At 42.0% G+C, this 27,493-nt stretch overlaps 1 protein-coding gene across 5 annotated transcripts in view; it reads right to left on the bottom strand.

The window, feature by feature from the left end:
• Positions 1-5,465: 5,465 nt before the first annotated feature.
• Positions 5,466-27,493, bottom strand: part of ZNF536 (zinc finger protein 536) — a 1,807,595-nt gene continuing 1,785,567 nt past the window's right edge. For 4 of the 5 annotated variants that reach the window (XM_069607083.1, XM_069607085.1, XM_069607082.1 and 1 more), the window contains one exon: positions 5,466-8,074. In XM_069607083.1, the coding sequence (XP_069463184.1) occupies positions 7,839-8,074 (236 nt within the window). In that variant the 3' untranslated portion in view covers positions 5,466-7,838. The remainder of the gene's footprint in view (positions 8,075-27,493) is intronic. The other variant, XM_069607086.1, reaches the window with a different exon arrangement.

The raw sequence follows: 27,493 nt of genomic DNA, 5'->3' as shown, positions 1-27,493 counted from the left end.
ATCAGCTTAACCCTCATGAGATAGTGATGGGGTGTAAATTACACACACCAGCCTCACGTGCATACACAGCATCAGATGCACACAAATCAGCAGATGTCCTGGGTGAGGAGTGTAGGGAGTACCTTAGGGCTTTAACCTTCAGTATGAGAATGATATCTTTTCATCAACAGCCTACAGAATGAAGCGGCAAAAAATCTGATAATCTGCACAAGCAACTCTTATTCCCCAGGGACCAGGATTTTTATCCGTACCATCGTACGATGCTGCAATGAGCAGTGATTCTATTGGCCGCACTGTGTGATTTTAGCAATGCTGACTGCTTTGAATGTGGAGGGCAGCAAGAGCTGAGTCATATCAGCAACATACAAAGAAATACTGGCACCCCTCCACGGCACAAGAGCAGGATGATATGCAGTAATAAAATTGGTGCAAAAATATTGCCTTTACAAAACATTGCAGCAAAAATGCTGTGGTTTGACCCGGTAAAGGTGTACCCAATTAAACCATTTAACGGGAGTGGGTGATGCGGGAGTGTCCCCCGCTCTCCTTAAATGGTATAATGGGTCTGGGAGTTGCAGGGGTGTCCCCTCATCCTTTACATGGATTGCAGTGGCAAAACCAAGGCCTGTTTGCTGTGATTTGTTGTGTAAACTACCATTTTTGCCACAATTTTAATACATGGAACCAGCAGGATCAACCGTAGGTATGCCCTAAGGATTCACAGTTAATTCCAGTGGAAAAGGGGGGAGCAAATTAACATTTGAAATTTACATTTTTTAAGCAGAAGAAAACTTAGAATTTGTAATGTATATTAGAATGATTGTTTATGTGTCTTTTTTTTTTCTTTAGTCATCATGTTCAAATACTGTTAGAATGTGAATGGTTTACAATAATCTAGTTACATATTATTGAGGTCACAAAGAAATGTTGATGCTGATTTCCTGGGCATTGAAGACAATGTAAATGTAGACCCATTAGTAGATGCACATGGTTTTACAGCAGATAATGTATGGTATAGGCATATGAGGAGAGGTGGGAGAGAGATCTGTAGGATTTTAATGCATCTGCTCTTTCATCCCCCATGCTTCTGGTGTCCCATAGGGTGTTTATCATGGGTGAAATAGAGCTAGCAGAGGCACTGTGTCTAGTGCACCTAGCTATGTGCAGGGTTCAAGGACAGTTTCAAGGGCAATCAGTCTCAGCATCTATTTTACCTTTTGGCAAAGAATATTCAGCTACCGATCGTAAAGAGCAGAAGAATGTTCGGTGCATGCAAAGAGACCCATTAAGTTTAAAAGGTGCTATTATCACCAGTATCTGATGGGAGCAAGGGGAGAAGAGTTGCAGAGCTGGAGGGATAAGGGGATTCTCAGAAGAAGGGGTGGCACGTGTAAACCAAGAATGTGAAAATGTGTATCCGAAATATTTAAAACATCTGACAGAGCTCAAGGAGCCAGACAAACCTGTTAAGATACAAACACCCATGTGTCTCTGTGTTTTTCTTTTGGCAGCATCGTCAAAAGTGTTTTTGGACATCCAGGAACAGTTTTGGTTGTTTAGACATACAGAAGTGTTCTTTTCCTCTCTCCTGGCACCTGGCCTCCAAGCTGTGGCAAATGCAAAGTGGCTCCAGGTGACCCGATAAGAAATATTGCTGTTTGTCAATTCCTCCAAATCAGCTTACAGTGCCATCAAGGAAGAACTGTGGGTCCTGAGGCTCATAACCTTGCAGAACAGGTATATACTCAAGCCCCTTAAAGTTATGGATGGAGGGGTTTATCAGAAGATGGGGAGAGTTTGCTGCACGTTTGTGCCTCTTAAAGATTTAGCGAATTGGTCCCTGACTTAGACTGTTGCCATCTTGCACAAGCTCAGAGTGATCATGCAGAACAAGGCAGGAATCACAACTAACCCTTGCTGAACTCGCTTTTTTCTTGGGTACCATCTTTTTTTCTTGGGTACCATCTTGGATGAGTCTAGCTATTACATTTCTAATATCAATGTTTGTCTTTTTCCTTATTATCTTTTGTTCCTGTCAAATGTTCTTATGATGCTCTTCTTCCCAGGTACCAAAAGCGGCTGCCATGATGACTGTGACACTGTCCAAAGCTAGAATCATTACCATTTCATATCACATTGGTATTTAGAATGAAGCTGTCGTGTATCATCCTCCTAGTTGTGATAACTGTGTCGAGCAACGGGTAGATTGCAGAAATGATGGTGGGATGAGTTGGGATTGTCCAGCAGAGGAGTATGCCCATGTTGGGACCAATGTGAGAGATGATTGTAGGGTTGTTCCCAGAAAAGAATTTGGTTTATTAGTTAAAATACTATCTAAAGGGGGGAATGTTGGGGTGGTCAGGAAAGGTCCGACTGAGTAAAAGGGGTTCACGCTGCATGCACCATATTTATGACTGAGTGTACAGCGAAGTTGGCACAATGTTTCAATTTTATATGTGGCCAGTGCAGTTAATGTGAATGGGATGTGTTACTTTTAGTGTTACTTTGTGTGTACTTTGATATATTTTACATTTGCATGCATACAGCAAGATACATTTCAAAATCGCTAATGAAATATAAACACAGTCTAGATATGGTGTGCTACTAAGTGCCTAGAAGCTGGGTGATGATGAGTTTTATAATGTATATTAGGGAAGGGGTCTTTTCATGAAACACCCATAGTGAAGAAGACATGATAGTGATTAAACATGTAATGTACTGATATACCCACATATGGAATTTACAAATCTAAACATAGGGCCTCATTATGAGCCAGGCGTTAAGGGGTTAACGGCGCCGTAAACGGCGCCGACCCTTAACGCCTGATTACAAGGCCCCTTAGCGCCATGGTGATTTTAACGCCTGCTTTTTGCAGGCGTTAAAATCCATGGCGCTAAGGGACCATGGTGCTAATTACGCCACCGTAATTTACGGTGGTGTAATTAGCGTCTTCCCCACTCCCATTATGCCCTATGGGGCAAAAATGGGAATGGGGAAGAGTAAAATGGGAAATGGGGATTTACCGCCCCACTCACCTTGGAATGGGGCGGTAAATCCGCCATCCACCATGGTGTAAACATAGTTTACACCATGGTGGTAAGGGTACGACCCAGGCGGTAACTTACCGCCTGGGTCGGAATGAGGCCCACAGTGTGCTCTTTCTGTAAATTGATTGCACTCTGCAGTCAGGGGTTCACCAGGTGAATTTTAAGTGACTGGGAACAATTGGTTTTGCAGGGTTGGAGGCCAAAAGAGAGGTATTGATTAACAGCAATATTAAGCAGATGGTCAGGCAAACAAGCTGGCTGTGGGTTTTTATAGCATTGTAGTATCGCGGAAGGCAGATGTAATCTCTTTAATACATGGGAGTATACATGGGAGTATGTTACTTATTGATCATGGGGATGCAGCCATTTGCTTCGACCAACAATGAACTTAGGGTGCATCGACACTCGAGACTGTATGACCAATACTTTGCGCGTTTCAATTGCTTTTTCAGGATGTGAACAGAGGCCATGCATGTTCAATAGATATTCATTGTGATTAGAATGTCCCAATGACATCAGCAAGTCAGGGTGGGTGAGATGTTTATCGCCACTTCAAAGGGAATCTTTTATTCTTCCTCTCTTCATATTGTTTGAAGTGCTCTTGCAAATCATGTGCAATTATGTTTAGGGTTAAAAAGGTCTCAGGCAAACTGGGACTTGTAATGAATTATGTTTGTATATGAATGTGTAACTATGTGATGTTGTCACGACCTACCATCAACAAATCTTAAAAGAGGGTGTGTTGTACACATGAGATGAAGATCCTAGTTAAGATTATTGTGACCAATGAGAACAGGGGAATTATAGAACGATTGGATTTCTTTTGTATATGTCTTGACCAATCATATGTGGGGGATGTATTAGAATACTATATATGAAAGTGTTTTAACTGTTGCAAAAATGTATATAATGTGTCAACTTGTGTGGTTTGGAGAGACTCGGGTTAGTTTGACTCTACAGCATCATCTAGCCCCACCCCGGATGATTGTACAATAAACTAGCTTTACATACACACGTGCACTCGCTTGTTAAGTGGTGCGCCCGCTTTGGGTTAAGGAGATTAGTGGTCCACCCACCCCCACACATTAAGAGGACCACCAATGCTTACCCCTATTTATTGCTGGCCTCCTGCATTCGATGTACAACACGCTCATTGGGAGTGTAAAGTTGAAGAGTAAAGCATGGCAAAATTGCCTTTACTCTTCACTTTTACTCTCTGCATTCAGAGAAATAAAACATTACCTGCCAATTACACTTTGCAGGCAGTGTTTTATTATCAATGCCAATGGAATCTGTCTGATCATTAGCAGGTGCTAAATCAAGGCGTACTCCATTAAAATATTTGGTTTTATGCCTGCACAACAATCTGATGTAGGCGTAAAGGTCAGTGCTCTTCAGAGATAGAAGACGAAAGGAAAGCAGAGATGCTATCTCTGCTTTGTGGCACAGCTACCCCTCAGAAGGGCTCGAGAATGAGCTGGGGAGGAAACTTAAATGTAAAAGATATTTCACACTTTTTGTTCCACACCGATCACTACAAAATGACCCAAGGAATATGGTGTTTCTGTCCTGTTGGATTCATTACTTATACACTCTGCATTAAGCGGGACGAAAATTGCACGCACAGGTCCAGCAAAACTTTAGTTTAAGAATTGGTGGTCCCCTTCATGCGGTTACAGTTTGGTAGAAAATAACTCCCTAACTACATTGAGTTATTTGCATTAATTTCAATGAATAGCAAAGACAAAGTCTAGACTACATACCTTAACCCAAAACATCTCAAATTAGCTGAATAGAATTTAAAAAGCGGGTGCATCCCTTTAGAAATGTAAGGGCACCTTGTTTTTTTATTTATTTCCTTTTGTTTCCCATTGCAACAGACCATCATAATGGAACCATATTTTAAAATAACGTGCAGATGTCACGAAAAATCATTACATTTTAAAAAATGGTGTTTGACACATTACAGAGAACACTCTTAACATGTTTAAAACCTCTATTATATTAAACAATCCACGATAGCGATATGTTTTATTTGGTGCACTATGATGCTATCAGAAACAAAATTATGTTAATTCTATGACTCTGATATTTTATTTCATTTAAACACAATAGTGTTTACAATAAACATTGATGGTTATTCTTCACAATTAGTCGCCTCATGATTCATTGAGAAAATGTCCACAAGGGCCGCCAACAGCACCATTTATTAGCCTTAAATACCAAAGTCAATTTCATTTGAAGTTTGACAAGTGAACCTGCAAAAATGATTGAAAGTACCCCTGACAAACAGAAGTGAGGAGTAAAACATACATTTGTTTGCAGAGGTAGCGGTTTTATTGCGTAAAACACTGGATAAAACTATACTGCTTCAAAGACATCTTTATTCTGACAGCAGAAAAAAAAGCAAGTCATTGCTGAGAAAAAGGAACAACTTTTAATACTTCTATACCAGAATAAAGTTCTGTCAACTCATGTATCTTAATAATAAATAATGACCAAGAATAAACTTTAAATACAAAGTTCTACTTGTTACAAGCATAGCAACACAATCCTCTACTCCAATGACCTCAGATTTTTCTCCAAGATAGATTTCTGATTTCTTTGTGTAGGAATGTAGACAGTATTATGACGAGTATCACAGAATATAGAAGATACATAGAAAGAACGTGACATGTTTAGATATGAGAAAGCATGATGGTACTTAGAAATTGACAATTCATCACTGTTTCTGTCACTTGTTTATGTACAAGTTACAAATGTTCTGAAACAAAAGGTCGATGTGGGTAATGAAGTTAGGGGGACAGTAGCACCCGACTGGATGAATTCAACACACACACTCACATCACAAAGAACAGGAGGGTGTTTCCAGTGTCACAAACATAATTATTGCCTGTTGTATCTGAAACTGCTCAGAAAACACAAAAAGAATACTGAAAAAGTGGAAGAAATGGAATGTGTTAGTCTTACATTCTGTTGTTATTTTTTTTTGCTAAGATATTGAATGCGGCGCAAACACACAAAAGCAAGCGACTGACAAGGTCACCAAACACAGTAGTGCAGTTAAAACCCTATAGCTTACTACAGTCAGCGCTTTCAATAACATGTCAGTCCTCCACGAGGACCGTAAAAACACTTGCATGAAGTTCATCAACTTGATTTCAGTAAGGCAGTGAGAACTATACTAGAAAAAAGAAGAAAGCAGCTCTCTCTGTGCCACATGGTTCTGTGCTGAGCCACGTACATCCCTTCTGCACCACAAAGGTCTGCGCTCAGCCAAGACGCATTGGCACAGATTGTTCCGGGGCTGAGATCTCTGCAGGCAGCAGATACACATTGGCCACTATCTCAGTTTGAGATGTGCTTCCGAGTGTCAGGCCCGAGCTATAGATTATATATCCCCTCTCTTTTCTCTTATTTACACTGGCTGTAATCGAGGAGCCATTGCACGCTGCTTTGTGTAGAACTGCCATTTTAAGGCCCTGGGGTATACCAACTAGGGATCACTGAATGTCTCCAAAACATGGCACCCTGGAAGAAAAGCGTTATTTTCCTCCCACTTCCCCTTTGAGCAAAAACACTAGGCTATCTCTATTCGGAAAAAAGGAACTCAATTGCACTAAACTTCTAAGTGTGGCTATAACATTTGAGAGAAGTCAGTAATACAGACTAAACTCAGTAGAATTATCATAGATTTGTTGTACAAAAACAAATATATATTTCGCTGAAACGCGTATTTGTCTTCATTAAAGAGAAAGCACGGCCTGTGTTGATGCCAAACTACTTCCAAACCGAGTTATAGAGGAATGCACTCATTGGAGTGGTCTGTAACACTCGCGTAAACAAGACCACGCGAGACTTGAGGATCCTTCTTTGCAGTGACCGAGTACACGAATAAAAATGCTGTGATAACTTTAAAAGTCTACTCTTCCTCTTGCCTGCTGCAGAGGACGCTGGCAAGCTTCACTAAACAGCAAGTGCCATGCCACTCTGGCCCGGTCTCCTAAAGTAACGTGGTTCCTTACAAAAAAAGACGAACAGGAGAATGGGTCTTAATTCTGCCAACGTATTCTAAAAAAAGAACATTTCTCGACAAATCTGCAGTGCTCGTCATTCCGCCCATTGATTTGCTTGACTGTTTTATGAAAGCAGAAGGCCGGGCATGAAAAGCCAGCACCCCAGTCCTTCTCAGCACAGGTCAGTTCTGACCCCAGCCTGCGGCCGTCTAAGATTTCTCCTTTAGTGCAGTTGCAACACCCACGGCATTGATTTTCTCTGCAATGACAGCTCCAGCCAGACTGGCACCAGGGCAGTCTACCAGCACATCTCATTACTATGCTAGGCAAATGACAGCAGCTGGTGTCATATTATAAAGGTGTTTTCAACAATGAAAGGGCAGCCTCTCCATCTTCAAGGCAACATTAAATCATTGCGATAGTATCAGTTTTCTGTTAAGAGCATTATTTTTGGACGAAGGCCACTTTAAAGTTTGAAAGGCCCTGCTTTTTGTCAATAAATCCTGACCTCTTCATGTTTTTTTTTGTATTTTTTTTAACCACTCGGTTATCCCACCTGCGTTGTTTGGAAGTACATGTTGCCAGGTAACGGTAACAGTCCAGCAGCCATGTCCTGGTTCCCCGGAGTAATTCTTTCAAATGTTCACCACACTACTGCGTATTTGAAACGCATTCTTTGCTCGGGGCGCCGTTATCAAACTCTCGTCGCGAAGGCATATCTAAAAACACGTTCTAAAATAATATTGCAATAAACAGGTTGATTTGTCCAGCTGTGTTACTCCTGGGCAGAGATGCCCTCCTCTGTTGACTGTGCCGAGATCCCAGGTTTGACAGCTGCGGGTTCCTCTGAATTGCCGGAAGTGTCCGAGTCAACGCGAGAGCGTTTGAACCTCCGATCCGGATACTGGCTGTTGTCAAAAGGCATGCGGTGGACACAAAGAACGTGGGTCTTTAAATTCCCCTTCTGAGAGGCACTGTACGGGCAATATCTGCACTGGAACGGCCGGTGACCTGCGGGGCAGAGAAACACAAGGTTACAGCATATATTGGACAGGGTTGGTCAGTCAGAGCAGTAACACCTATTTCAAACAATACAGCACAGAACGAACGTTGACAAAACCAACTGTTTCTCATCCTGTGCCAGGCAAAAAGCATTTGACAGAAACTGGCACCATAAGTCCAAAGACAAACAATTTGATCGATGCTGCCATCCTGTGCTCATGTTCTACAACGATTCGAACTGCCTAATTTCCTCACAGACCAGTTTGTTCGAGGCCCATTGGTCCTGACGTTTTTTTTGTATAGCACATTTAACCGCAAATGTAAATGGGTGTTGGGTTTAGGTATTTAGAAAGGTGGATGGGTTACGGGGTATCTCCCCCCGCTTTCTTAGAGGTGAAATGTGGTATGCACAATTGAACAAATGGGGCCTTGAGCACATTGCTGTGAGGAAACAACATAGAGCCCAATAACCTACTTGTATTTAGGCAATACTTATCCGGGGTGGCCGGCTAGCTCAGCCAACAATGGCCTGCGGCCCAAGTTATAAAGGCCAGGCCCTGGTGCTCTAACCTGCTGGTCCAGCCCACCACTCAGGTATTGTTGCAATTAGCACCACAGGGACAACCCTGAGGTGCTAGTAATGTGAAATGGGAAGTAGAAAAAAACAAGGTGTGAACGGGCCATCTGCAATCCGGATGCCATGGACAAGAAGCAGCAGCTCTGAGTGAAGCCGCTCTTCAATCTTCATGTTATTTGAGAGCAAAACTGACCCAGGAGAGAAAGCAGTGGAGAGCTGTACAGGCCTGTATCTTGGTAAGCTAAAAAGTTAAGGAGTGAGAGCAAAGGACCTGGGAGAGCAGCAGGCTCCTCATTGGTCGGGAAAGGTGGATGGAGAAAGCAGAAACATGAGGGCGGGTGCTGTCAGCCCTCAGGATGCATAGAATGTTGGCTTGTATTGGTAGTTCCAGCCCACAATTTGAGCAACCAGATTAGGTGTGTCACCCAGCCTGGATGCTAATGGTATTCTATGCTATGATATGCCTAGATACTGACTCCATATGGCATGCATTATCACCCAGGTGTACACGAAATGGGAAAAACCTTTGCAATACAATACTGAACACCAATGTGCCCAAGAATCTGCATCATTAACCAGGTATTGCCATCACATGGCAAGGTGCTCGCAATACATGCCAGCTATTGAGACCAATTGTATTACTGTTATTAGCATTATAGAATCTGGTGCTCAAATAATGTACAAAATGTACCCACTGCAAACACAATGTTCTGAAACTACGCACTACTGATGGACAGCAACTTCAGACTGGAAACAGAGCTTGAAACCAGTCTAGTTTTTAAAGAACAATATAGCACATCATACGTTACCATAAATAATTATGGCTGCCATTGCACTAGGAATCTCAAGAAGGAACACAACCAACCAATTGCTTCTATCTGAGGCCACCAGATGACCTACTGAGCAGACTAAAAAGAGTACAAAACATATCAGATTGAATTCCGTGAATTCAAAGCCAATCATTACCACAGCTCTCTGATACCTCCACTGGTGCCTGATATAAACTTTAAACCTACCTTATCCACGTTTCCATGGCCAAACAGAATGTTTCAGTCCAGTAACAGGGCCTTAGTCATGGCACCAAGCTTCAATGACACTCTAGCATCGTCCCTCTTCTCTTTCTCATCCAAGCTCTGGAGTTCTATCCCTAGAGGTCAGCACACAGAGACAAGCCACCTTGCCTTCGTAGAACCTCTGAAAAGCTGGCTATTCCACTGACACCAGCGCCACATGACTAAAACCTGAGCCAAACCTCTGCACGTTGGTCTTATTCAGGCCGGTCTCCCTGTGCAATGAAATGCAATCCTCATGCCACTCTTCCAAGCATCCCACAGGACCACCCACGATGCATCAGCCAGGCCCTGTGCCCTGTATACAAAAGTAGATCAACAAGGATCCATCATCATCAGAGATGACAGTTATATATTTGAACGACATTGGAACAATAATAATTAACCACAAGGTTATCTCATGCAAAACAATTCTGCTCTCCATAGCCCTTTCACAGACTCAGGTCTTCATCTATGTCCACATTGCATTACTTTCTCCATCAACCCTTGGCAGTGGCAGTGAGTAACCTACATGCATATCCTGCTAATGGAGTAAAGCCACTGCTCTCTTCTTTAACCCTCTCACGCGTCTTCATAACAAAAGCTATCCAGGTTTTTGCAGGCTGCATTTCACTGGTCGAGCGTGGGCTGCCCCCTCTGCAAGAAACACACACCCAAGTGTCCCCTTCACAGTGACACTCATGGTTCACCTACTTCCAGCCTGCGAGCATCAACACCACATGATTTGCATCTGCCCCCCCGCCCCCTAGCTCACTAATAAACAAACCTCCCTCTTGACTTGCTGTGCCTTCCACAGCAAGTCCACTAACTTGGCACTTTATATTATCTTATGGATGCCAGGTAGTTGGTACACTGTGTGCCATCATCTGCAAGGCTACTAATATCCCATGCCAAGATGTGCCACCAAATGCAAAGGATCTCAAACAATTTTTCAGATGTATATGGACCAGATGCTCTTCTATTGGATTGGTATTGTCCCCTGTGACAGGGTGCTGAAGCTTTACCCCAAAGCTGAGCCTTAGTGATTGGGATATCCTTGGTTATTATACAGTTGTGCTTCAATGACACTTTGAGTGTAGGATGTTACCGCAAATACTTACACTGCCAATGAAATTGCACTGCATTTAGAGATTAATTGTTCACCCAAAAGGGCGCTTTCCGACAATATGGAATGATCAATCTTTGAATTGTCTGCTACATTGTCTGCTTGTATGCAATGTCACAAGAAATTGAGCATGTGCAATTACACAGTCAGAGGCCCATCATCCCTTTTGCATGGGGAATGAAACCACAACACCACCAGACAAGTTGTTGCCTCATTGGACGTCATTGGACTCTGGGCGCAGCAACCTTGGAACCCTGTCGGGGGAAAACCCACCCCACTTGAGGTGTCTTGCAAAACTGAGGCTAAAACATGTCTGAGTTTGCTTGTGATCTGAAACAGAAGGTATGAGACATCTAGTACTTTGGAGTGGGCTGCCCCTTTTGGGGTAGGAAGAAAACCTGATTTGCACACGATATTTCCTTTTCTGGAATAGCATGTTAATGTTAATGTTAATTGTTCATGTTAATGGTAATGTTAATGTTAAAGGATATTTGTACCGCACACTATCATGACTGGAGTGGCTCCATGGCGCTCAGGCAGATCTGAAAAGGAAAGGGGGTGGGGGGCGAGTTAGTGGGAACAAGCAGGATAAGTGCAAGAGAGCAGTGATTGCTTTTGGCAGCTTCAGCTTGGTTAACACTGTTCGCTGAGCTTGGGGGTGCTTTATCGGTCGGTAGCCATTGTATGCTGTTGTGCGAAGCTATGTGTGGTTTGTTTTGTTGTTGCGGAGTAGTGAAGTTTGTGCGGTTTGTTGTGCTTTAGGGTTGTGGTTGTGTTTGTTTAGAGTTTGAGAGGTGTATGCAGAGGGTTGAGATTGTTAGTGTGTTGGTTATTGGCCTCGCTATCTAGAGGTGTTATGTGCTAGATTTCCATGTTCATTCTAGGTGTGGCTCGTGCATATCTATGCATTTTTATCTAGATCCTGCACTGGCTAATATTCACGATCCTGTCTATATATGACATATGCCAATTTCACTATTATATCCAGATATGGCATGGACCTGCCTTCAAAACCTGTCTAGATGCGGATCAAGCTAGCATTAACAATTCTCTCTAAGTATGGCATTGGTAATATTCCCAATGCAGTCTAGCATGGCAGGTTGAAAAACAATGGCTTTATTCAGAACCTACCATCCATTAATCTTTGGTTCTGCATTTGACACATAAGGACATTATCCCTAATTATTTTTAATTGTGTGGTCTCTGTGTTTGTCTGTCAAGTACGAATGAGTTATTAGAGACATTTAAACCTAGGATGTGGCATTTGGTGTTTTCTACTTCTACTACACTTTCCATTCAAAGGGAAATTCTTCAATGGACCTGCCCAAAGGCCTTTAGAAGATTCAGAAGTGAAGGGAATGTGGCTACGATTTACCAACATCCCAATGTTAATAATAATTGAACAGATGTTGGCCTCTTCCTATTCGAAAATCCTGGACCACCATTCTGTGAAAAGGAATACAATCATGGCAATCATGGTAAATATTGGTACTCTGCAAGCGGCATGCTTCAATGAAAAAGGAAATGTAATTTAATAGGTTCTTTGCATGTGTTGTCATGTGGTATGGAGAACCTGCTGAACTGTGCAACTTGTCTTTTAGTATTCTGCAAGGACATGATAGTCAAAATGTGTATTACAAATCCTCTAACAGGTAAAGGTACATATAATGATAGGCCTATTCTGTATTAGATTTTCATTACCATTAAACTCAAAGAGAGCATTTTCATGCCAGCAATTATAAGGAAAGACATATTACAGTTCTATTTTGATTTCACATTCCTGAGGGGAGTGCTACCACATACCTAACACATACCCGTAGGAGAGAGACATTTCAGTGAGCCAATACAAGCCAAGAGGAGGAACATAAAGGGTGTCAGTAAGTGCAGGACACCTATCACAGGCTCTGTGCAAATGATGCTGCATGGGAGATATGTTCTGTGTATACATTCTCATTACTAGGGCATTTTCCAGATGGGACTGAATGCAGAACCAGATTACCTTGCAGAGATTTTGGAAAATGGGAATAGATTGAAAGGAAGAGCTTGCCTTATGCTGCTGCATGAAGCTGGATGATGTCCTTACCTGTCCTGGGCTTTTGAAACACAAACCAAAGGGGAGCACAATTACCTCAATTTATCTAAACATGTGTCCCAAGAAGGAATTATATCTGAGATAGCTATTAAAGGTATGTTATGGAACCCTGTTTACAAGCTATGCCACTGAGAGAGACAACATAGTACAAACCATAGGTGTTTTGTGACTCATAAATAAACATAGAGTCTCTGAATGGCTTCACCATACCAAGGCTTTCCTCCAACTATTTGGGATCTCTGGAAAACGTAACATCGTTAATTGAAATGTGGACTGCTAAGCCTTTATGATTGGCATCTGCCAAAGTCAATACATTAAAAGATATTCCTTAATGAACAGCGTGAACTGTGGTTTGCGGGTTTACATGATTCCTTGAGAACAGTTTGTGAGCTACGTCCTCCTGTCCTCACATTCCAAAAAAAGAAACAATCAGAAGACCACATGTTGAGCCACTTTTTTTTCTTTGATGACAACATTTGTCAATCGCTTCAGAATAAACAATGTCAATCGTTCTGGATCAAACTTTATTTGAAGATCTGTTTTACTTTTTCATGAAACAATCGAGGCCACATTCTGTCTCTACTGTGTGGTATTAGAAGACCCTATCATGTCTAAAATAGTTAACAGTTGATTTTATATATAATAGAATCGTGGTCTCTGTGCTATAGTTAATGTGACACCAGGTTACATAGACTTTTCCCAAAATTCTAATGCTGGACCGATGTGAAAGAAATGTTCTCCCAAAAGAAGTTTGTCCTGGACCACTCCAAACTGGATATTTGGGGGAAAATTCCATATAAGGTGAAAATGTTATATAGAAAAAAAAAACAGTTTTCCATGTCCCATTCATTTTCCCAGAGGGAAAACATTGTTTTCATTGCACATCCATAGCACACAAATTGTTGGATGAATTTGCACCAAATAAGAAGCAACTTGCGGCGCAAAGCATTGCAGATGTGACTTTTGGTGGTTTAGGGTAAATTCTTCCAGTGGATTTTAAAACAGACACATGTATATGGCAACTGAGACATTTTACTACTTATCAGACACAAAGGGGTAATTGATACAATGTCATGCCATTGCACCCTGTGGTACATCGGGATGATCACACTCACAACAGCCATAATAATCACGGAACATCACTCCAAATTCAGGCCCTTTAAATTACAAGCACCAACATTGAGACACTATGTAGATCACCACTATAGTGTTGGTGACTGCCATTGGCTAGCCATTGATCATTTGCTACTAGACCCTATTCATTTCTGTATGGTGAATAGACTTTTAAAGCTAGAACAACATCGTATTCTGAGACTACACACACACACGGGCTTAATGACCAAGTACAATGGGCTGTTTTCCATTGAAATCCCGATTTGGAGTCTCCAGACCAACACCTTGCCAACAGAAGTGACAGCATCTTTTCATTTTCACAAACGTGTAAAACTTTATTTTTAATCTGATGCCCATATGTGTTGAACAATTAATTACCCCTGCAATGCTGCACATCTTTACTATTCGAGCGTTGCAGTTTATGACTGAAAAAGGGCCACCTCTGGTTCCTGGGCATGCTAGGCTCACTGCCATGGCCGCACACTACTACGGGATTAAACCCGCCGCAGCACTACTTCGATCTGCACACTAGTTTGGAGTAATATATACAGCATGAACCTACCCAATAGGCAAATCCTAGAATCCATGCACATTTAACCAGCATAAATCTGCCATTCATTGCAGATGCTACATTAATCCCTGCACGCAGGAGGCATGCAGCACCTCTGATATGCTCACCTCTCAACATAAGTGGTAGCACGCATCTGCAAAATGATGTTAAGACCGTTTTACCACCAACTCATTTTCTCTTTGCCGCTTTTCCACATACAAATGAGAAGTATTACTGTTCTGCTTGTGTTGTTGTAGGGCACTTTGCTTTGAGGATACACAGTCAACATTGAAGACACGTTGTGCGCATCCGTCTGGAGCATTGCATAGGATAAATAGTTCCACCTTTTGGATGCCACGAGACATGTTTTTAGCATAACTTGTACTTGTTGACATATAGCTTAAAGTTTTTGAAAAGCATTATAACCTGATACACAACTCATAATCACACATCTATTCTTTGTTCGTGGAAGGAACCATGTATTTCACAAATCCTAGGAGCCCATGAATACCACAATTGCGACCCGATAAAGGGACACAGAAAAACAACCCTTTAGAACCCCAGCCAGTAACAGAACAAAGTGCAGTGTTCTTGTCCATTGATGTAATGTTGCAATGTGTGATGTCACAGACTTTGACATCCTGGATCTTTCCTTTATGTCCTTTTTTGTCTTTATCAAACATAAGTTTGTACAAAAATGTTAGATCTCTGTGTACACCTCACCATTTCCGAAGGTGTACCTTATGTGTTCTTGCTGACATCTTTGCTCAGAGTATGCACTTTACTCACAATGTTTTGTAAATCATTTTGTCTTTAATTGCACCTAAAATGAATACACGTTTCATTACAAGTACATCTGCAGGTCTCCCTTTAAGATACAGACACAACTTGTTGTCTAGCAAATTTGCAGGGACTATTGTTTTGCTTATACAGTTTTTAAAATATCCATCAGAGCAGGAGGCACCCATGTCTCCAAAAATCTTTCCTACATCACCTATGGTGTTTGTGGCAGCGAAATTGACAATCTTTTCAGAAATTAAAAGCCACCATTTCTTTTGCTCGATGCAAGCGATTTCCAGGGTAATTTTGAGGGAATCGGAAAATGAAAAGTGGTCAACATTATATTTGGAGAAGGAAAAGGGGTGCATTCATATCAGGCTATCGGTGAGGAGGAAGAACGATGACCACATGTACAGTGAGGCAGCTTTGGTTTGTTCTGGGGAGCCTGTTTGGGACAGAACCTGTTCATCTTATCGGGGGAATCTCATGGGAATCTTTTGAGATTACCATGGAAACATCGCAAGATGTGGCCAGAAAAGTAAATGCCTCGCACAGACTGAAGAGTGAAAACGGGTAATGGGAGAAGATAAAGGAGGGAAAACACAAGGCAGAGGAGTGGGGGACTAAGGAAAGAGGAGAGCCACACATGATGAGTGCCTGTCAGGATGGTGAAGCCTTTTGAAGCATGTTTCCATTACCATGGGAATCAGCAAATGTTAGGTTATTGAGTGAATTGGCAAATGTTATGTTATCGTGGGAATGATTACTGGGAATGACGTACCTGTGATGGTAGCAAAAAAGATGGCTTGAGAAATTATCGCAGAAATAGAAAGAGGAAGAATAGAGGCATATCATCAATAGTCTATTGACAAATGTGACTTTCCAATAGTCTTTTGTACCTGCACAGAGACGAATCACAACTATCAGCCACAGCGGTATGGGTCTTTTGGAACAATTGGTGCAACATGTACAGTGGACACGACTGAAGGCTATGCTCAACGCCCATGGCCAAAAGGCCACTGGCGAAAGTCTGAAGGACACTGGACGCTGAGGCCACTGGCCATGGGCTTACGATTTGGCTAGTGTGAAATGCCTAAGTACTAGAGAGAGGGCATGAATCTCAGCCAGTATGCTGGGGCCACAGGTCATGGTCTATGGCCTTGCCTCTTTTGAAATCAAAAGTGCAAAATGTACAGTGGTGGCCACTGGGCATGGCTGAAGGCCTTAGCTAGACGGCCCCAAATAAACTATAGGGGTAAGTTAAGATGCTCATCACTTCCCATACCTACTGATGAATTTTAAGGGGTTGGTTGTGATAAATCAGATCACCGAAACTCTCTCTTAACTAATGTTTTTTCCTATATCCATTACACGGCCTGCAGTAGCGACTGTGTAGTTATGGTTAAGTTGCTCAACCCATAGGAAGAGCACTTTTTGGGAGGTTTATAACCCCACACCCCTGACAAATTCTCACCAGACTCTGCAAGAAACGTATATGGCCCCATCAGATTGCTTTTGCAAAGTTTGGTGAGGTTTCATCAAAGGGGGGGCAAAATTATAGGGGGGTCCCAAAATGTGTGGTTTTCCTCATAGACGCAATGGAAAATAAATGTTGTTCATGCCTACAGCCCAATCCGCTGGACAGATTTTCACAAAATCTGAGGCAGGAGTGGTGGCTTGATCCCAAAAGCATGCTTTTGTAAATTTGATGTCAATGCGAGCAGTAATTTAAAAAATAATTGTGAAAAAGTAGGTCAAAATAAATTAGTGATATCTGGGTCCGGTCCGTGGACTCACTTCCCGAGGACCAATTAGGGTCTGGCGTGATGTCCGCAGACATCTGACGTGCCCACTGATTGGATGGTGAAAAGCATGAGCTGAGTCAGATATTGTAAAACGGTCGCCATGTTGGATTCGCAAACATTGCCAGTTGTCCGCAGACATTGCAGTAAAACATATTAAAAAACACAACATTGCACTTGTTAAACTAATGAAACAATTTCTGCGGGTGTGAGGGGAGATGGAATGGGATGTGATATGGCCATAAAAAGCAGCCAACAAATGGGTGGGTTTCTACCTGCGAAGTTCACAAACAGCTCGGGACAGCCTCTTAATGTTCGCAAACATCTCAGATGTTCAGGGACATCCTTCATATTTTGTATTACAGAGTTGATGAAAAGCAGTTTTTGAACGGCTTATATCGTTTGAGCCACTGAATGAAACTGCATGAAATTATGTGATATAATTTTAGATCTGACTTTGAATGGTTCTACAAAGTTTGGTGCTGATCTGCCAAGAGGGAACAAAATTAGAGGGGGTTCCCAACATTTTTGAAAGGCTTATGCATTTGGTGCTGTTTCTTGAATCTGCACACAAGTTTGCAAAAAGATTAAGGACACAGATGTGAATGTTTTTGCAAAGTTTGGTGGGATTTTGTGAAGATGGGGCAACATTAGAGGGGGGTTTCGACATTATTTTATGGCTTATAACTTTGTTGCCATTTGATGAATGTGTATATACTATTTTAGAAAGATTATCTACCTAACCTTGAATATCTGTGCAAAGGCTGAATGGATTTTGTCCAAGAGCTATGGTATATAACTATTTTCTGTACATACGGATTTGCAGAAATTCGTGCAAGTAGCAATGGCAAATACCTGACAGCATGGTTTTACAAATGTGTCTGTGTTTTATTTTTTGAAGAGTGACATGATATAGGTACAAAAATAATGATATACTTTTGGTCACTTAGGTATAGCCTGTGGCCATGGGCAGTGGCCAGATTCTACGAGTCATAGACTGGTGCCATGGGCAGTGGGCAGTGGCCATATTGTGGCCATGACTCAGACAATATGGGTACTGGCTGGGTACTGACTATAACCAGGAGGGACTGGCAATAGGGTTTGGCTATGTGGTAAAATTTTTCAAATCAAAGTGCTGCACAAGATTGCATCAACTCATCGTCGTGACTACTTAGGCAATAGGCCCTGAGCAGGGGGGCCATTACCACTTCAGGTAATGCACCGGGGCCCATAGTTACAGGCTAGAGAGAACCAAGCCTATTGCTATTAATACCCTGGCCCGTAAGACTGGGTTAATAAGAGATTTTTTTTCTGTTTCCAAAACGCTCTTGCTTTTCTGAACAAAAAGAAAAAAGTCAAATATTCTTTTTGCAGGAGAAGCCTGAAAGTAAGGTGGGAGGAAAATGAGGGAAGGGGCACCAATTACAAATATGGAGGGGCTGATGGACAGGGGAAGATGTTGTGCATGTGTTCCGTGCAAGGAAGGAGGCAGTGTTACTCATGCTTCTTGATTTCAGCTTCAAAATCACTTTCAAATTGCTCCCCCTGCAAAGTGGTGTGTTGCAATATATAAAAAGTACTATTGTCTTCGAAAGATATGTATCAACAGCCTCTTTTATGGTTTGCAAGGTAGCTGGTGGGATTTTGTGTTCCACAGAAGTAGGCTGTGTGGTTAAAGTATTGGTTGAGGAAGATGAGGTAGAGGAAGACAGCTTACTATTTCCTAAGAAGGGAACATCCTTCCTGAGAGCATTGCAGTAGCTGGATTTAGGGTGGCGGCACATGGAGGTGGTCCCGTTGGAGTACTGCCCAGGTAGTCTGCGACTGAGTACAACGTTGCACTCAGTGCATTTCACTTTGGTAGCTTTAGCCTTTGGTACATTTCCAACAGTGATAAATAATTGCCACACCCATGATTATCTCTCGGTGCTAGAGGTAGGTACTTCCTCTACGTCATATTCCTTGTCCTCTTCATTGTCTTTTGAAGTATTGCGCTTCTTTTGTTGTCTAGGTGGGATGGCAATAGCTGATGCCATTTTTAAGATAAATAGCAGTTTTGCTAATATTCTTCCAAGTATGTGGAGTGTGCTTGATTGTTAATCGATAATGAGTAAGAATAGGTGTAGGAGCTGTGCAGTGTTCATTTTGAGCTTCAAAGTTACTAGATGATCTGAAAAATGCAGTTCCAAACTGCTAGCGAAGCACAGTCCCAGTTGGGAAGTGGGGTTGCATTTGCGAACATGTCATCATGCTGCGCGTGTGCGTGTGATCACAGGACACTGTTCTGAAAGTCTGCAATTATGTCAGACGTTTGTGAACGTCGATGAACACAAAAATAGTGGGAAAAGTTGCAAAAAGTGTATGCAATTGTTAGAAATTATGCTAGAAGGTGGTGAACGACAGAGATTTAAGGTGACACTTTCTAAATTGGACAAAAATGGGGGTTCCCAAACTATTTGAAAGGCTTATACATTTGGTGCAGTTTCTTGAATCTGCACACAAGTTTGCAAAAAGATTTAGTACACATAATTTAATGTTTTTGCATAGTTTGGTGGGATTTCGTGAAGATGGGGCAAAATTAGATGGGGGTTTGAACATTATGTTATGATTTATAACTTTGTTGCCATTTGACAAATGTGTATAAAATATTTTAGAAATATTATCTACCCAACCTTGAATGTTTGTGCAAAGGATTTTGTCAAGTGGGAGTTAAGTTATATTACTATTTTCTGTACGTACGGATGTGCAGCAAAGTCGTGCAAGGCACATTGGCAAGCACCTGACAGCATGGTTTTACAAATATGTCTGTGTTTTTATTTTTGAAAAGTGACATAATTTAGGTACAAAAAATAATGATATAGTTTTGGTGACTGAGGTATAGCCTGTGGCCATGGGCAGTGGCCAGATTGTGGCCATGACTCAGACAATCTGGGTAATGGCTGGGTACTGGCTATGACCACCAGGGACGGGCAATAGGGTTAAAGTGGGCATGACCATCAGGGAATGGCTCTGTAGTGGGATCGCAATAGCTGATGCAATTTTTAAGATAAATAACAGTTTTGCTAATATTCTTCCAAGTATATGATGTGTGCTTGATTGTTAATGGATAATGAGTAAGTAGGTGTGGGAGCTGTGCAAGGGTACATTTAGAGCTTCAAAGTTCCTAGATGATCTGAAAAATGCAGTTACGAACTGTTCGCAAAGCACAGACCCATTCAGGAAGTGGGGTCGCGTTCCCGAACACGTCATACTGCTGCGCGTGCGCAAGTGGTCACGTGACACTGTTTGGAAAGTCTGCGATTACATCAGACGTTTTGTGAATGCCGATGAACACAAAACCAGTGGAAAAAGTTGCAAAAAGTGTATGGAATTGTTAAAAATAATGCTAGAAGGTGGGGAACTACAGAGCTTTAAGGTGAAACTTTCTAAATTGGACAAAAATGTTGCTATATTGGGGTAAGTATATTAGTAAGTTGTAGGAAATTAGGGTGCACTAGTAAGAACCCATGAAATTCACTGAAAAACATTATTAAAGGGACATTATTGTTAAGTTGTCCTACTAAAAACCTATGAAATTCAGTGAAAATCCTTTGTTAAATAGAAGTTATGGTTAAGTTCCACTATAAAACCTCTGAAATTCAATGAAAAAACATTGTTAAAGGGACGTTATGGTTATAAGTAAAATCGAAAACCCCCAGAAATTCACCAGTTATGGTCAGCTAAACAACCATAACTCGTGCCACCACCATGCACTGCCAAGACTAACAACCAGGACATCATTATTGTGTCCTGTAGTTTTTTAAATATTTGATGGAGAATGGGGTGCTCCCTTCTCCCAAAATGATAGCTATATCTCCCATGGTGCATTGCAGCAGAGAGACTTTTCAGAAATGAAAATGCCGCAATTTCTTTTTTGTTTGATGCGAGACATAACCGTGGGTATACCTGCGTCTACCTGAAAACATCAAGACTGATACATGCCATTTAGATGTGGAAACATGATGAAATGGCATCAGGCTAGAGGTGGGGAGGGGGAACGAGGAGACCATGTGAAATTTAGAAGTTGTGGGGGCCTAGGGACCAAGTTCAGAGCACAAATGTTTTATCGTAGCCGTAGTTATTTGACTGTATAACCACGGCTATGAAAGAAAACAAGATAGGGAATGAAAGTCTGCAGACAAAACAAGTGTTGGAGGGTCATGGGAGATGGCTAGTGAGGGAAAGATGACATTATGCAAGTGGGGGAGCATGGTAAGAGGAGTGGGGCACTTGGTGAGTGCATGGGAGGACAGGGAAATATATTTGCCTTTTTTTCACAATAACTGCAGTTACCGGGGGACTATAGGAAACCACGGCTATCTGTAGTACATTGCAATTGTAACTGCGGTTATGGAGAAAACATTTTTAAAAAAGAGAGAGTAAAGAAAAAAAGGATATTGAAAACTACAGTGAGGTGGGGGTGGAAATTGAACTAAGCAAGTGGCCTGGTAGTGTTTTGAAATGTTTAGTGGAACCAAAAGAGAGGGGGAGAAATATGCAATGGCATGGCTAGTCACCCGGTATTGTTTTAAAATGTAGGGTGCGCACAGGCGAAGGCCATGATCACTTGCCAGGGCTGAATGCCCAAATATCGAGTGGGCACAGTGGAAGGTCATGCTTATTAACCAGAGCTGAAGCATATACAGTGGACAAGGCTGAAGCCCATGGCTACTGACCATGGCCAAAGGCTATAGCTAGTGGCCTGGTAGAGTTGTAAAATATACAGTGGGCACGGTCAGAGGTTGTGCTAACTGGCCAGGGTCAAAGGTCTGGGTAGTGAGCCTAAAAGATAGTGGGAACATGTGCACTGGACACAGCCTTCAGCCAAGGCTATTGGCCCGGTAGTGTTTTAAAGTATAGAGTGGGTCCTCACTAGGCAGGGCCAAAGGCCCTGGCCAGTTGGCCCGAAAGACATGTATAGTGGCCATGGCTGAAGGCCGTGACGACCCAGTGGGTGTAAAATAAACCGAACATGGCCAGTGGAACGTAAAAAAACCTATGGTATTGGTATTGATATTGATATTTTATTTGTATCGCCCTCGTACACAAGTGTTTTACAAGCACGACAAGGCAAGGGAGGGGAAAAAGGGAAAAAGGGGAAAGTGCATGGTAGGGGGGAGAGGTGGAAATGTGCTGAGCAAAGGAATACATAAATAAATAAAAATAAATAAAATAAATCAAAATAAATCAAAATAAATAAAATAAATAAATGATAGGAGTAACAAACAGTGGTAGTGCAGCCAGCAAGTGGCAAGTGCTAAGTCTAAGGCAACAGACAGGATGTTCCAGGTAAGTGCAGAAAAACAGGGGGGGGAGTCTGTAGGGTTACAGATACAGACCCCATTGCATGGGGTATAACAAAACCCTTGAAATTCACTGAAATGTATTTAGATAAAGTGTAGTTAAGTTGACCAGATTTTTCGCTGCAAACCCTTGAAGTTCAACGTAAGTGAAGAGATTACTGTAGGGTAGTTGCAATTTCCTTTCTACGGTCATTCTACCTGTATCTAAAAGTTTGAGGGTGACTTCCCAGGATTGAAAGTCAGGGAAACATCTGTAATTACTTGATTTATCTTTTTTTAAAATGAAATAAAATATTCAGATTAATAGCTTCTATCTTGTCCAAGATTGTGGGGGTCTGGTATCATGGCGGGGTGATGGTGTGGGGGGTAGATCACGTATACTTGGAGTGTTGGCTCTTCCATAATGGTCGACAGCACGTAGACCCAGCCATTTTGGATGAGCCACCACTAAGCATTCCCTTGGCTGCTTGCAGCAGTCAAGGGAGCGCTTTCTGGGATGGCTTGAACTGCCAAAGAGAAGCACGGTTTCCCTTTGACAGTTCATACCACAGCACACATGTCCAATGTGCCATGCAAGGCCAGGAGGCTGATTGGGGTACCGCAGCTCTGAATTTGAAAGGGGGAAGTACTGTGCACCCACAAACATTCAGACCTGTCAGTGTGTCCTCTAGGGGATGCTCAGGCTCGCATGTGCAGCAACTAGCAAGCACTCCCAGCTTCCGGGTTCACGTCCATGCTGTGTGGAAGCAGACAGCATCACACAACCTACTGGTGGAATTCTGGACCAGGGTACCAGTAAGAACAAAATTATATGTGAGAGGATGAGTGAGTGAAAGAGTGCATGTTGTGTGAGTGCATTTGTGGCTGTGAGAGTGAATGTGTATGGGTGCATGCGTGAATGTATATTTGTGTGAAAAATGTTCATCCCTGCCCCCCACACTCCCAAATGAGAGGCCCACTGACCAGAATAGTGAGCGCCACTCACCATGTTGGTGAGCAGGATTTTGATTTTGCGGTGAATCAGAGAGGCCCTCTCATCAGTATGGTATTTGGTGTGGGGATGAATCATAGGCCGACTCACCAGCATGCTGAGCAGCGCTCACCAAGGTGGTGTGTGGGAGTTGGATTTGGGGAATGTATTGAGCAGAGTCCTGCTTACCAGCATGGTTTGCAGAGCTCACCCTGCTTTTGAGCTGTGCTTTGATTTTGGGATGAATCAGAGGCCTGTTCGCTAGCCCGGTGAGCAGCTGGCTTATTGGTCATGAGCGGGCCTCTGCTTTGCTGGTACCACCTTCCCTGCACCCCGAAATCTGATTTGGGGATGCGGGGGGAAGGGTGCATTTGTACTGAGCAATAATGTTAAAGCAAACATCATGTTTGCTTTAACATTGATTCCCAGTAAAAAAATGCCATGCTGGAGTAACCAGACCCGCTGCAGCAATGCAGTCCACTCTATGTTTATGTTTATGTTTAATTTATTTACAAAGTGCCTTCGGGCCAAAAGCAAACAGGCAAAACAATGCAAGCATAATTGATATGATAAGTCATTTATAACGTGCCTGTACACAAGTGTTTCAAGGCACGACAGGACAAGGGAGGTCACAGGGCGGACAAGACAAACAATCTTTCTAGGCCTTGTGTCATTCAGCTGTGCGAGAATGTGAAGTGCAAGAGGTCAGGGGGAGTGCCAGGGATAGGTATAGGGAAACAGGACAGCATGCTCTGAGTAAGTGCAGCCAGGCAGCGCGGCTCTGGGTAAGTGCAAGGAGGCAAGCCACTGTACAGCTTCCAGTTACAGCCCCTAAGTGTGTGGAAGACCCGGAGGCACTGCAGGGGTGATCAAGAGAGAGCCTGGTACCCAGTGAGACCATGAGGGTAGCCAAGAAACCAATCGGTGTGGCAGAGAGGTAGGTCAGGTAGGTCATCATGGGAGGGAGAGCGAGAAAGCAGAAGAGAAGCGGAACGTTTTGAGCTGATTCCGGAATATAACTGGTATAGAATAAAACACAGCTAAAAAGAGATAAGACAATAATACAATATAATAAAAGACAAATAAGAGCAACAAGAGGATAAAAACAATAAAAGAAGCAAACATAATAAAGTCATAATCAGTAATAGGCCATAAAACCAGATCAAAGCAGTCAAATAAGGCTTAATAAGATCAAGTAAAAAAGAGCATTTTTGAGGTTTTCTTGACGGTTTGTGAGGTCTCAAGTCTAATCTTGACTGGCATTTTATTCCAAAGGGATGGTACCAAAAAATCTGATGCACATCTCCATGTCCTCACCAATCTAGGCATTGGTGACTCAAGAATGTTGCCATTTCTGGATCTCAAAAAACAAGGAGATTGCTTCAAACTGATTATTTTAAACAAATATGCAGGACTTTTGCCAAAAAGACATTTATGTACCATGGTAAGAATGCAAAATGGAAGGTGCTGTTTTAGTGAAAACCAATGAAGAGCTTTCCGAGCGTCTGTAATATGTTCCCTATGGCCAATTTTAGAAACAATGCAGACCAGAGTATTCTGAAGAACTTTCAACTTGTTTATGTACTTCAATGCAGAGACAACAAGACAGCTTCCAAGGTAGTTGATTTTGGCAACCAGGATGACTCTGGCTATTGTAGTACAATTCTCCTGGGAGAGGAAAGGTTTAATCTGGTGTAGTAGTTTTAAATAAAATTCTGATGCAGACACAATATAATTGACACGGTCCTCCATGGTGAGAGAGAAGTCAAGGTTTACTCCAAGAGGTTTTACTTTGAGAAGAACTTGACCTGTGCAGTCTGAAATACTAAACTCATGATACAGATTAGGCGAGGTACTCAATTTGTGCTGTCGTCCTACCAATAGTAGCTCAGTCTTCCTACTATTAAGAGCGAGTGAATTATGTGGCATCCAATTTTGAATAAGACTGAAAATCTCATTAAGTTTGACAGAATCAGTATCGCAAATCCCTGTGATCTAAATTATAATCTGAATATCATCAGCATAATTAGTATATAGTACACCGTGCTCATCTAAAATATCAAGGTTGGGGCTTTGTAAAAAGATAATAAATGGTGGGGAGGGACAAGAACCCTGAGGCACTTCACAGTGTAACTCCACAGGAGTGGCACTCTGAACAGTACAAAATATTCTGGCTTGGCGGCCTGCAAGAAAGGATTAAATCCAATCTGCTGCTCTATCAGTGAAATTGACTGTACTCTGTCATATAAAATATAAAAATCCAACAAATCAAAGGCTGCAGATAATTCCAATACATTCAAGAAAGCCATCTTGCAGCTGTCCATGATCTGAAGCATTCTAGATTTCAAATACAAGAGCAAAGTTTCTGTTCCATGAAAGGCCCTGAATCCTGACTGCCTTTCTCCTAGAAGTCCAAAATCCTCAATGTGCTGTTGGATTCGTAAATAAGCTATTCCATAAAAGATCTTAAGCAAGAAAGGGACACTGGTAATAGAACTATGGTTAGTGGGAACGTCTGGATCAAGCACATATTTCTTTCAGTGGAGTTATCCACGCTTGCTTAATGCAGGCAGACTCTGTAGATGATTGGCAGGATGAATTCACAATTTGAGCAATGGTAGGCGAGAGAACATCTGCTAGGTTATTCGCAATTTTTGAAGGACTGGTATCTCTGGGGCAATTTATTGGTTTAAGTGCTACGATTACATTCTGCAACTCCTGCACAGACACTGTTTTAAAATCAAAAGAGGGTTTATCCAGCGATGGTAAGTAGTTGGCAACAGGAGGAGGGGGTAAGCTTAAGTGTTTTTCTGCAATATCCGCCTTAATTTTCTTAATCTTCTCACACACAGCTTGCTGGATATTAGTGTACCAGTCACTATATTTCATCACTGTTTCAACAGTTTTACTATCGGGGGACTGAAGTTCCTTTAGTATTAAAAAATAATTATTTAGGTTTTGAAGAGGCCTCAGCAACACAGTTTTTCAGATGATTCTTTTTAGTTGAGATCAAAGCATTTTTACATAGCTTTGCTCGTGAAATAAAATAATCTCTGTCACTTCTGGAGAGTGTTTTTCTCCAGCGTCAATACACCTCATTGTTTGGTGCACGTAAGACATGTAGATCCTTTGTAAAACAGATGCAATGGATCTAGCCACCACCTTGGACCTAGAGGACTTCAAAGGTGCAAGAAAATCCATAGCTTTCAAGCTTTCATCTCGGGGGGATAGCTCAGCGGCAATGGGCTCGCCTTGGAAGCAAGACGACACGGAGCACCACAGGTTCGATCCCTGGGTCCGCACTTAGAAACCTCTGTGTATTAAGCACGTTATAAATATCCTATCATATGATATCAAGCATGAATTGTAATGGGAGGCCCAGCCACTGGTCATAAGAGTATTTAAAGAGCTATGTGATGAAAATTCAATTAACTGAGTTAAAGGCTCAGAAGTAATATTAGTAAGACAATGTTTCAACACTGCCTCATCAGAAGGATATGTGCATGGAATAAAATCAGAGAACTCAATAGTAAATAAAATAGAATAATGGTCTAGCCATGGACATGGTTGAACTTCAAGGAGGTCAACAGGAGTACCTAATATAAATAACCAATCTAGTGTATGTCCGCTTGAATGAGTTTGTTCATGAATGATAGAGGCCCCTGATCCTGAAGGGCAAGGCTAGGTGAGTCAGTGTTTTTTTGTCAGCAACCTTGTACAACCACACATTAAAGTCCCTGAGGATAATTAATTTATTTGCAGAGAGGGGAGAAGGCATAAGTAATGTGAGTAATTGTTCCTCAAATAATTCCTTTATATGAGGAGGTTTATAAAGAAGAATAAAAGTATGAGAAACATGGGAATTAAACCAAAGTTTTACAATCACAAGGTCTGTGCTCAGGGGTTTTCAATGTGTAGCTGGTGTAAAGAGAGAGAAAGAGTATCTCGATAAAGAATTGCAACACTGTCCTCTACACCACAGCTGCTGTCCTGATTAAGCATGCAATACCCTACCAATACAACCAAG

The sequence above is a fragment of the Ambystoma mexicanum genome, chromosome 1p, assembly GCF_040938575.1.
Source record: "Ambystoma mexicanum isolate Mex_15411 chromosome 1p, UKY_AmexF1_1, whole genome shotgun sequence".
In the NCBI taxonomy this organism is placed as follows: Eukaryota; Metazoa; Chordata; class Amphibia; order Caudata; family Ambystomatidae; genus Ambystoma; species Ambystoma mexicanum.
This window is presented reverse-complemented; position numbering and strand designations above follow the sequence as displayed.